At 47.3% G+C, this 12,576-nt stretch overlaps 1 protein-coding gene across 1 annotated transcript; it reads right to left on the bottom strand.

Annotated features, from left to right (window-relative positions):
• Positions 1 to 6,095: 6,095 nt before the first annotated feature.
• RPS10 (ribosomal protein S10) lies at positions 6,096 to 12,570 on the bottom strand. Its single transcript, XM_005881759.1, has 6 exons — positions 12,552 to 12,570; positions 11,327 to 11,476; positions 10,930 to 11,101; positions 9,322 to 9,399; positions 6,940 to 6,995; positions 6,096 to 6,185 (listed from the first exon to the last, which is right to left on the bottom strand). Exons 2-6 carry the CDS (start codon positions 11,474 to 11,476, stop codon positions 6,144 to 6,146), a joined length of 498 nt encoding a protein of 165 aa, XP_005881821.1. The 5' UTR covers positions 12,552 to 12,570; the 3' UTR covers positions 6,096 to 6,143.
• Positions 12,571 to 12,576: the final 6 nt, after the last annotated feature.

Raw genomic sequence — 12,576 nt, 5'->3', positions numbered from 1 at the left:
TCAGACTAAGTTATAATTCAGGATTGTCTTGAATAGCTATTCATTGACTATTTATGTGTGTGATTGGTAATGGTGCTTTTGCCAGCTCACTAGGATTAAAGTAGAGAATAGATCAACACAAAATTGTAAATTATGTCATCATAAGGCTTAAGATAATTAAAAACAAAGTCACAGATCAAAACAAAACAAACAAAAAAAAAACAACTGTATTCTGAAAGAGGATGACTTTTGCTGCATGTAAATTATACCCCCATAAACCGGACTAAAGAAATGATTGAGTGCTCGCTTCGGCAGCACATATACTAAAATTGGAATGATACAGAGAAGATTAGCATGGCCCCTGCGCAAGTATGACACGCAAATTCGTGAAGCGTTCCACGTTTAAAAAAAAAAATTGAGTTAGGGGTTAGAGGGGAGTGGGTATAGGTATAGATGTAACAAGGATAACAGAACATTGATGGTCAGTTAAAGCTCAGTGGTGGGTATATGCTGGTTTATTATACTCTTATGTTTATCTTATATTTGTTTGAAATTTTCCATAATCAAGTTTTTCCAAAAAATTTAATGGAAAGGAAAATCTCTGTGTGATGGAGGCAAAGATGTCAGTCAGTGACTGTCATCTGTCGGTCTCTCCAATGCACTTTTTGTACATTAATGAACTGATGCCACTCGAGTCTCAAACTGACCTGCTTTCCCTGCACGTAAATAAACTAGAATGATTTATTTGACATTTCTTGCTGGTACTTTTTAGATTTTTTTTAATATCACTTGATTCGTAGCTTTTGCAAATTTTGCTCTGTTTTGAGGTCTCCTTATTCCTTCAGCTTGGGTATCCGCTCCCATTTAATATTTACTTATTTTAAGGGTGTCTTTTTCCTCACAATGGCCTCTTTGATATGTCAGTAAACCATGCAGGGCTTATTTTTCAAGTGGCTGTTCTTTTGGATTTGTGCCATGCATTTATCACGGGTTCCCAATAAAGCACTTTCAAATAGAAACGGGCTCCAGGCTTTCTATGGGCTGTAACTTTTTAACAATTCCTTTCATTTCCCCCCACTTCACGCCCCCATTCTGTCCTAGTTTCCCTTTCTAAAACTGAGCAATCAAGTGATGGATTCCCCCTCCCCTTCCCGTTAGCAGGCTGAATGTGTATTGTGGTCTCTATTGACTGAGTGGTTTACCCATGACCACTGTGCCCAGTGTGGTCACTGCCCAGACCCAAATTCAGGTTACTATTTCCTGCAGTGGGGGCTCGAGTGTTTGTCAAGCAGCCAGCACTCCTGGCCATGCCAATCCTCATCTTTATTTTGTTCATTGTTTTTGTTTATTTGTTTGTTGTTGTTGTTGTTGTTGAAAATATACTTTTCTTGATTTGAGAGAGAAAGGGAGAGGGAGACATGGAAACATCAATGATAAGAGAGAAACATAGATCAGCTGCCCCCCCGCCCCCGTATGTCCCACACTGGGGATCAAGCCCACAACCCGGGCACCTACCCTGACGGGGAATCTAACCTGGTTCATGGGTCGACGCTCAACCACAGAGCCACACCAGCTGGGCGCATGCCTGGGGTTGTGGGCTTGACCTCCGGTGGGGGGTAGCTGATCGATGTTAATTGGCTCAGTATCATCCAAGGATAAAATCCAAACTCTTCACAACGACTAGATTGGCTAAAATAAAAAGACTAAGGAGACCATCAATATAGATGAGAAGAAACTGAGACTCACACACTGCTGGTGAGAATGTAAAATGGTAGAACTACCTTAGAAAACAGTTGGCAGTTCCTCAAAATGTTAACCATAGTTAGCATATGAACCAGCAACTCCATTCCTAGGTATATAACCAAGAGAAAGGAAAACTCCCACACAAAAGCTTGTACAGGAATGTATATAGCACCATTAGTCACAATAGCCAAAAACTTGAAATAACCCAAATGCCCACCAACACATAAATGGATAAAGAACTGTGGTATATCCATACAATGGAATACTACTCAGCAACAAAAAGGAACTACTGATGCATGCAACAACACTAATGCAAGTAAAGGAAGCCAGACTATAAAGAGTGCATACTGTATAAATCCATTTTTATGAAACTCGAGAAAAGGCAAACTAATCTATACTGACAGAAAGCAGATGCCTGGTGGTTAGGGTGGGTGAGGGATTAGGGATTAGAAACTAAGAAGGAAACTTTTGGACTGATGGTTATGTTTATTATCTTGATTTCATGGATGCACACATATGACAAAATTTATCATATTGTACACTCTACATATATGAATTTTATGTCAATTATACCTCAATAAAACTGAAAAAAATAAAGAATAAAATAACACAAATTCCTGGCCCAGCCATCATTATTGCTTCATGCTGTTTTAGTCCCAACTGTTAAGCCCTAGCTGGTTTGGCTCAGTGGACAGAGCATTGGCCTGCGGACTGAGGGGTCCCAGGTTCGATTACAGTTAAGGGCACATGCCCCGGTTGTGGGCTCAAACCCCAGTAGGGGATGTGCAGGAGGCAGCCAATCAATGATTCTCTCTCATCATTGATGTTTCTCTCTCCTTCTCTATTCCTCTTTGAAATCAATAGAAATGCATTTTTTTAAAAAAAAGATTAAGCTCAGATGGTGCCAGTGACCCACTGTGGGAGGCTTTCCCCTGGATATTATTTGCTCCCCTCTGCCCCACAAGTCACCAATAAAACTCCAGCTATAGCCACTAGACCACCTACCACTTAGTGTACATTTCTAGGCCTGCCTTCCCTAATTCTAGCAGAACCTCCGTAGCAATCGTGCATCTCAGTCACTTTTGCATTCCCAATTGAGGCCTGCAGAAACTTTTTTTTCTTTTTGCATAGAAGGGGACAGCATCTCAGAGACAACTTCTTACAGGACATCATTCATGCAGCTAACAATTACAAAGGAGCTACTGCATGTGAGGCACTGAGTCGGCCCCCAGAGCAAGGCTGTGTCCGAGAGGAAATGGACAGTGTCCATCGGTTCCAATAGTCTGCTAAAGCTCAGCTGCTGCAGGCACTAACAGGTGGGGCATCTGACCGGACTTTGAAGTCGGGGCAGTTCTGTCAGCAAAGGCTTCTTAGAGGTGATATTTAACCGGAATAATGAAGAATGAATAAGAGCTCCATGTGGGCGGGAGGTGGGAGAGGTTCCCCTATAAAAGGAACACTGTGTGCAAAGAAGTCTCAAGCCAGGAAAGAACGTGAGCCAGTTTAGCTGGACTCTGGATTTGGAGCCTTGCTTTGGTAGTCAGATGGGAAGTTGTGATGAACCTGTTAGGCCATGAAAGAAGTTTTGCATTTGTCTAGGTTCTAAAACATTCTAGAAGGCCCTAGCCAGTTTGGCTCAGGGGATAGAACATCGGCCTATGGACTGAAGGGTCCCAGGTTCGATTCTGGTCAAGGGCACATGCCCAGGTTGCAGGCTCGATCCCCAGTAGGGGGTGTGCAGGAGGCAGCTGATCGATGTTTCTCTCTCATCAATGTTTCTCTCTCTCCTTCTCCCTTCCTCTCTGAAACCAATAGGAAAAAATAATAATAAAAGACTCTAGAAGGCAATGCAGAGCTTTTGAAGAACTTTAAGCTGGGAAATATCTTGTTCAGATTTTTGTTTCCAAAAAATAACCATGGCTGCCTCATGGAGAGCAGTTGGAAGTGAGGCAAAGCTGGACGCCAGGGACCTCTCTGGGGCAGTCTGGGGCAAGGCCGAGGGAGGGCTGCGCAGGAGGATGGTACACTTCTGCCTCCCCCCACCCCCTACCCCCCGCAGCCCAGTCACCTTCTTTCCCACAGACCGCCAGCTTCCCTCAGCATCCTAAGATCAAGTCCTTGTCCTGAAAACCTAACCAAAAAGGCCATCCACCTCTCACCTAGATGGCTGACCCTGCCGCTGAGCCAATAGAGCTTTACCCTCATTGGGGGGTGTGCTGGAGGCAGCCAATCAGATTCTCTCTCATCATTGATGTTTCTAGCTCTCTCCCCCTCTCCCTTCCTCTCTGAAATCAATAAAAACATGTATTTTTAAAATAACAAAAACACACAACAAAAAACAAAACCAACTTTCATGTCTGGCATCAGTTTCACAACCCAATACCACTTTAAAGGAAACCTCTTTAAGATGCCTACTTGTCTACCCCTCCAGCTCCTCATTTCAGCCTTCACTCATGGCCCCTGCCCTACCCTTCCTTAGAATTCAGCCTGGACATAATGATACTTATGTAGCATTTGGCATGGGCTCAAAGTATAGCTTTGGCTTTGTTTTCCTAACTAGACTGTGAGGCTCTTGAAGGCCAATTTCGAGGCTTGTTTCCCAGGGCACTTACTGGCACTGATCCCTGAACAGCTAATTAATGATTATTGATTGGCAGGGACCACTCAATCTACCAAAATGTGAGGAAGGGCTGGCAGGCAGCAAGAGCCACCACCATCTGCATGTTTTTACCCACAGGCTCTGCCTCTACTTTGTAGATTCTCTGGGTTTTCCCAGCGTCCGTGGGAGATCTTGAAGAACACATTCTGGAACTAATTGAAATCACGAGGGAAGGGGTTGGCAAAGAGCCCTAACTGAAAAAGTGATGTTTAGCACCAGAAAGTCACCAAGGCTGAGAAAACCCATCCACTTGCTCGCTGGCCTCAGCGTGAAACAGAAAGGCCAGGAGCTACTAATGTTTCACATGGAATCCAGGTTAAACAATCACAGCGTGTGAACACCGGCAAACCACCTGACATCACTTTAGCCAGCAGAAAAATTGGATAAAAAGCAATCTTTGGCAAGGCAGCAGTGAAACAGCTTCCCCAAACACAACCTTTCTGCCAAAGCAAGCTTCTGCCTATTGGTGGTTCCGATTCCAAAGCACACCTCCCAGGACCAAGTTTAAGTGCACAATTGGTGTTGCCTTTGGCTGCCACCTTGTGGTCTAAATTACAAACGCCTATTAAGACTGAAATAGGTGGCTACCAAGACAAAATCACCTGTGTAGGATTTGTGACATCTCACTTGTGTAATATTGTACCCCACAAATATAACCCCCAAGTCCCTGTACCCCTGAAGACCCACTTCAGCTGCCAGTTTTGCTGGCTGCCTTGAAAGCTTTGACTCCCGCTTAGGAAGCACATTATATCACACCCATCTAGTCAGGGTTTGATCTGCAAGTCAAGCCAAAGGCAGGTCACACAACAAATCTGTCTGTGCTCTGTCCAAGCTCATGGGACTGCACCTTTACCGCCCTCTCCTGACACTGTGCTGTGTTTGCAGCACAAGACCACAGAAATGGTCCCATCATTTTCTTTTCGAGAGAAACATCCATTTCTTGTTCCACTTATATATTCATTGGTTGCTTCTTTTATGTGCCGACTTTTATGGGATCGACATGACAACCTTGGTCTATCAGGGTGATGCTGTAACTGAGCCACTTGGCCAGGACTCCATCAAATCCTGGTACCTGTACCTAAATCCCGCTTCGCCCCAAGGGAAAATGCTCGACACCCTTCTCTTATCATCTCTCACTAAGGCTCCAGGAAAACTGGACAATGCACCCCCTTTCCAAGGAACTCCAGGACAAGAACTCCAACTGTCTGATTATGGAATGACAAAGACCCCAGGTCTTCAACCGGCTGGACAGCTCCTTCAGATGCTTTTGTACACTCTCAAGTCATTGTTTCCTCCTTTGACATGTAAATCCTGAAGCCTTTAAGGTTGAGATTAGTAAACTGTAGGCCTGAACACCATGGAACAATATTCCCCTGGTTTTTCTTACATCCTACTTCCCCAGCACTTCTGATATTCCCAAATAGGCACAGAATCTCAGTTCCAAGACCAACAAAATAGCAACTTTCCCACCACATGGAGCTGAGCCAGCATGACTGGTCTGGTGAAGACGCCCGGCGTTCCAACAGCCTCCCAAAATGGTAACCACATTGGCCATGACTCTGCAGGGAGGTGTCTGCTGGAACAAAGAGAGCCCAAGTCAAAGCCAAGTCCTACAGCAACAAGTGATGTCACCCTGGATAAGACAACTCCCAAAACCAATCCAGTCTTGCCCCATTTACATTCCATAATGCAAACAAAACAGGGGCACACAACATTGTTTTCTGACCACAAGTTTATTCAACACAAAATAACCCGTCCAACTTTACTGAGGTGGCTGACCACGTCCACGACCAAATCCGCCTCTCTGTAAGAGAAAGCACAGGACATCGCGTTAGCAGTAAGCGGAATAGCAGGCCTCCTCATCACTGGTGAGGCTCCCCTCAGAGAGTGCAAGTCCTAAGCCCCAGCCTTGCCCTATTGGCTACAGGGCCACACTCACTTTTCAGACTGTTTCCTCATTTATAAAATGGGAATATGGACACCCACTCAAGAGTGTGCTCACACATACACACATAGAAGCCACAGCACCAGACAAGATCTTCTGTCTGCCACCCCCCACCCCCCTTTCACTGTGCTACAGGGCAGCTGCTGTTCCAGTGATAGCCCAGCCCACACACAAGCACTTGACCTGGATTACCTAATCTCACAATCACCTTGAGATAGCTACAATCATCACCTCTATTTTATAGATGAGAAACTGGGACACAGATCACACCATCTGAAGAAAAATAGAGGATCTGGTTCCAGTCCACCTTGGTTCTAGAGCCCACTCACCAGTGATAGAGTCTCAACCTTAAGTTTTGGTTCATGAAACTAAAGGGATATGGTCATTACAAAAGAAATAGAAAAGACCACTATGCTACATGTAGTATTGATCTGTGAGACTCAATGCAGTATCTATGTATTAAAAAAAGTTTCCATCTGTCTTAATGTAAAAACCTTATTTGGAATTTGTGGTTTTGGGGCGGGGGGGACGGGGAATGAGGGGTGGGACCCACAGGGCTAAGGCCATATAACAGTGACTGCTCATGGAGAGCAAACAGGGAAGGAATACTCACAAACTGGAATTCAGTTGCTGACCCAGCCCCGGCCTCAGCTTTCTTGTCAGCACCAGCTGGAACGAGAAACACCAGTTTAGATTCATCACATGGTCCCATCTACTGCAGGTAAGTCACCCAACCCAATCCCAATCTTGCAGGGAAAGCCATGTCAGCAAACAGACCCCATGAAGTACAAGTGAATTACACCTTCTGAGCCACTTTGCCCCCTCCCTCTCCCAGGGCAGCCTTCCTTAAGTCATCCTTCAAAACTCACAGTCCAAATTATTGCCTCCTCCAGGAAGGCTGCCCTGACCGCCACTTCCCATCACTACATGCTTCAGATTAGCAACTAGCTTACAAGGGAGCTCAATGAAGAACTAAAAGGTAAAGAACACAATGGCCCACAGAAGCAAAAAACAACTTTATTGTGACCATGGGAAAGCAAGATGAAAGATCTGTGCTGTCCTGTCCAGCAGCCACTGGTCCAAACTGAGGTTTGTATACACTACTTATGAGATTTCAAGACTTAAGAGAGTGCAAAATCTCATTAATGTTTATATAGGTTAAAAAATTAACATTCAGTGGGGTGGAGGTCAATGGGAGGAAAAGAGGGGACATTGTAATACTTTTTTTTTTAACTGATTTCAGAGAGGAAGGGAGGAGAGACAGAAACATCAATCATGAGAATCATTGATTGGCTGCCTCATGCATGCCCTCTACTGATGATCGAGCCTGCAATCCGGACATGTGCCCTTACTAGAATCAAACCTGGGACCCCTCAGTCCGAAGGCCAACGCTCCAACCACTGAGCCAAACCAGCTAGGGCCATTAACAATGTTATACTTTTAACAATAAAGATAAATTTTTAAAAATTAACATTCATGTGAACTATTTCCATTTGCTTTAAGTGTGGCCACTAGGAAATTTTATAGTTCACACTGCAGGGGTGGGGCAGCAGGGTCAACAGTGAGTATGGTTTCAGGAAATCGTGTTCAAATTGGGGTCCCTTTGGCCCATTTCAGACCACATCCACCACAGGCTCCTGTCTGCTCACTCCCCTGCCTGCCCCTTTGACCAGTAAGTCAGTGTCTTCTCCATCTCCATACCTTTGTTCATGTTCACCTCTTGCCTGAAATGCTCACTCCCCTAAACTTGAGAACCCACCCTGAGGCTTGGTCCCAACTCTCACATCCCCTGTAGCACCATTCCCTGACTGGTTTCCCAAGTGGTGTGACTTCTAGTAAGAGCAACCGCTGCTAACTTTCTCTAAACGGAGAGCTGGTTTGCCAGAGGAATTCATTACTACTATCCTGTAGTGTAAGGTATTCAGGTCAAGTGCTCATTTAATCAGGAACCACGACTAGAGGGAGGTAAGAGTGATGTCAGTAAAAATTCCTTTATACCTTGTTTTTGTAACACAATTTTGTTTCTGCAACGAAGACAGAGTGACTCTTTCTTACCACTCTTCTGCAAACACCAATGGCTCCCCATCCCACCCAAGAGTAAAACCCCAAGTCCTCTCACGGCCCACAGACCGTAAGACCCACATCCTTATCAGATTCTCCAACTGTCTTCTGTTGTTTAGACAAGCCAGATGCCTTCCCCAGGTAGCCACTGGCTGGCTCCCCTCCTGCTCCATCAGGCCTTTGCTTAAATCTCACTTCTGCATTATTGAAAATTACACACACACCTTTTCCTGTAGCATCCACATCTTTGGAACATATTATGTTACTTATTTTTGCTTATCCATCTCCTATCACTAAAATGCAAGTTCAATGAGAGAGGGGCCTTTTAATGTTATGTACACTACTGTCTCCTCAGCTCCTAGGACAGTGCCCAGCACACCACAGGCACTCAATATATATTTGCTGAATGAACAAACATCTGCTGTTCCAAGTCAATGCTAATATTTGCTATTTAAAACAAGATTTTACAGAAGGGGGTCCTAATATAAGGTGACAGAAGGTGTGACTTTGGGTGATGGGTACACGGTGCAATATACATTTCTTGTAACATAAAAACCCACACCTGAAACCTATATGTTCATTTTGACCAGTCACCACAATTAATTTAATAAATGAATATTTAAAATATAATAAAACAAGATTTTACACTATTTTTGCAATAAGAAAACAACAAATTTGAGTGGACCCTACCTTCAAAGAGCTTACAACACAGGAACACAACCACAAAATAAAACCATGTTGCTTTCCTGAAAGTTTTCAGTTTGCTCTAGTTAAAGGACTTCAACCTAAGTCTGTCCTCCCTAGGTCAAAGGGTGTTTCCCAATCCCCACCCGTCAAACCCCTGCATAAGGCAAGAAGCACAAAGGACCCCAGCCAGAGCTGACGGAGAATCCAGATTCCACCCTCACACGCCACACAGACGACCGTTACTCACGGGGCACAGCACTCCGTCTGTAGGTGTCTCTGTCGGCTTCCCCTCGTGTGAGTCTTGCAGGTCGCTCGCCCTCCAGACCTACACAAATAAACCACAAGGTGAACATGGGCGATGGGTTCCCTTCAGGCCAAGAAATCTGGAATTGCTCTCCACGTCTCACCGGAGAACATCTTAGTCATTGTAAGGAGTTAATGGGAACAGGAACTCCTACACCCAGAACTGCCAGCTAGAAAAACTTGTCATTGACATTGTGGCTCCTCGAAGGCCTGGGAAAAACTCACATCTTAATTAAAATGCCACACGTCTGCAAAAGGATTGCTTTCTTCTATTGTATTTTTCAATATAACACACACTTTCCAATTACTTGGCAAACTCAGAAATTCAGCTATTTCTACAAATATTCCAATAGCTAAAATTTTGAACTTGATCCAGCTCTTAAGTGGAAAACTCCCTGTACAAAGGAGGCATCACAGATGAAAGCCCCACCTCCAATAGGAAGTATATAAATATAGAGGCCAGCAAAAATCCTTCAGTCCCCGCCTGCCCCTTCTCCACCCATCCTTCACGCTGTGGATACATTAAAAGGTACCTTAAAAACATTGAAGTTTAATTTAGTATTCTCTCTACCCAGTTACCTTAGAGTCCATATAGTTAAAACACCTTTTTTTTACCCTTCGGTGCTTGGGCCAACGCTCTAACCATTGTCTATTGATTTTTAGAGAGTAGAAGGGAGGGAGGGAGGAAGAAGAGAAAAACATCGATGTGAGAGAGACACATCCATTGGTTGCTTCCTACATGCACCCTGACTGGGGCTGGGAATCGAACCTACAACCCAGGCATGTGCCCTTAACCAGTAATTGAACCCATGACCCTTCGGTGCTTGGGCCAACGCTCTAACCATTGAATCACATCAGCCCAGGCAAACCATTCTTTAATGTACAAGAGATAAAACTGAACCCGAAGTGAGTGGCTAAAATAAATGCCAGGTCTCGCATAGGCCCACCAAATCAAGCCTGTGGGGCAGAGACAACGGGCTCCTAGGTGCAGTGTAGACTTCTGCTCTAGATACACAACCCACTCAACCACCAGAAGCCCCTTGGGAGCATTTGTAAAACAAAGATTCCTGAGCTCCATGGAGTCTCTCCAGTGGAACCTGGAAGCCACGGCCATCTGTGTACAGATCTCCGCCCCACCTCATCACCCAAGCTTACAAAGTTCTTGTGACAAGTTCTTCAGAACCCAAGGAAAAACATGACTGTGACCAGTAGATAATCCGCCCCCACCCCACATCCACACATGAAGCAGTAACTCTCACACCGTGATTTTCCTGAAAAGGTTACTCAATGCTCCACCACACAGGTCTGGTCACAGACTAATGTTCCGTGTGAGTGCCGTCTCCTGGGAAAACCTGAGGGCCTGAGTCCAGATCCATTACCGAGGGGACAGCGGTCTCAGGACTTGACCTGCAAGCCAGAGCCCCTACAGCTGGCACCCACGGCCGATTATAAGACCACTCCCGTCTGCCCCACAACGCCCCCTCCCATGTACCGCTCCCAGGAAGAGCTGGTGCACAGCAGGCCGTCGGAGGCATTTATGTGGGCACCGTACCTTTGGGCCTTGGGCGGCCAGTCTCAGGCCGGCTGCGGCGCAGGGTGGCGGGCACGATCTCGGGGGGCAGGTGCAGGTAATCGCGGAGGTACTGGATGCCCTCGTTGGTGAGGTACCAGTAGAAGTGTCTCCAGGCAAACTGTTCCTTCACGTAGCCCCGGGACTTGAGAGACTGCAAGACAGAAAACTGCGGCTGAGACCTAACTGGAGGCTTGACGCTAGGAACGCGGTGCACGGGGAGCTGGCTGCGCAGTAGGCCGGTGTTCAGGTGCATCTACCTCACGGCCCGTCAAGGCAGCAAGCAGCGCGGGCTGTCCTGACCTCCTGGGCATTGGCCTTGGGCAGCCGCCGAAAACCCCTCCATCGGCACCCACTCCAGCAGCGCCCGGCCGGCTACCTGCATGGCCTTCATGACGTGGAGATTGGGCACGTTCTTGTCCGCCAGCTCGGGGTGCTTGGGCATGTGCACGTCCTTCTTGGCCACCATCACCCCCTCCTTGAAGAGGAGCTCGTAAATGGCGATCCGGTTCTTCTTGGGCATCAACATCTACGGGGAGAAAGCGAGAGCATCTCTAAGCAATGTGGCCAGGGGGTCAGGAACCGAGTTCAAGGGGGAGAAAGCGAGAGCATCTCTAAGCAATGTGGCCAGGAACCGAGTTCAAGACCCACGAAACCACTGTCCAATGGACTGAAATCTCAAACACAAAACGTGCAGGAAGCGGGCCCGAGGCCCCCGGTGCTGAGGGCTGACAGCCAGACGGCCCCCAAGTCAGGAGCCCTGCCCCTTGGGCTGGGAGCCAGGTGGGCAACCTGTAGGTGGCACCGTGGCCTGGCTGGGCCCAGGCAGTGGTCTGTGGGCAGGGACCTTGCCAAGGGGACTGGAGGCTGGGCCCACTGGTGCCCGTGGAGGGACAATAAAGGTTTTCAGTTAAAAAAAACAAAACAAAACACGTGCGGGCAGGAGGGATTCAAACCCTGTAGACTGACACCCACCAGTTACCAGCTCCCACCTCCAGCCCCGAAAACACTGCAGGTGAGAAAGTTACCAAGGCATTAAAACAAAACGGGGGTGCACATCCGCTTCAAACTTTCACCCACAACCGTAAAGGAATAACGGGGCGCAGACCCGCGTTCTGTGAGTATCCGGGGACCATCAACACCGGTGCCACGGTGCGCGCGGCGAGGCTGCACTTCCAGGCGGGCAAGGGGAGGCCAGGGAAGTCTCTTCTCACGACAGGCCGTTGACCCGCAGCCAAAGGGCCAAGGCCTTCGCACCCTCATTTCCTACCCGTCTCCCCCCAAACGAGAGCCCCAGGGCCAAGCAAAGAGGCAACCGGGGTGAGGAGTGGGCAAGCGGGGTACAGTCCTCCTAGCCTCGCCCAGACACCGCCACGCAAGAGCTTCATCTTCCTTCCTCGGCCCTCCGCCATCGGGACGCCGATCTTCGCCAACAGCGCCCCATTACCCCCCGGCGTGCGCCCCCGGCCTCTCTCTACTCAGAAATGAGCGAGCGTGCAGTGGGAGAGGGGTCCCCTCGCCCCAACCCCGGGGAAGCGCAGCGACTGCGGCGGCGAGAGGGCCAGGATGGAGGCCGATGGAGCCCGCGTTCCACGGGAACTCACCGCGACAGCTGCTGCGTCCCGGGCC

This window comes from Myotis brandtii, unplaced genomic scaffold, assembly GCF_000412655.1.
Source record: "Myotis brandtii unplaced genomic scaffold, ASM41265v1 scaffold687, whole genome shotgun sequence".
NCBI lineage: Eukaryota > Metazoa > Chordata > Mammalia > Chiroptera > Vespertilionidae > Myotis > Myotis brandtii.
This window is presented reverse-complemented; position numbering and strand designations above follow the sequence as displayed.

Coding starts and splice junctions, on each gene's coding strand:
- RPS10 (XM_005881759.1), bottom strand. CDS start 11,476: ATGTTGATGCCCAAGAAGAACCGGATCGCCATTTACGAGCTCCTCTTC. Junction 11,102..11,326: donor ACGTCATGAAGGCCATGCAG/GTAGCCGGCCGG, acceptor TCTGTCTTGCAG/TCTCTCAAGTCCCGGGGCTA. Junction 9,400..10,929: donor TGGCCGCCCAAGGCCCAAAG/GTACGGTGCCCA, acceptor TTATTTGTGTAG/GTCTGGAGGGCGAGCGACCT.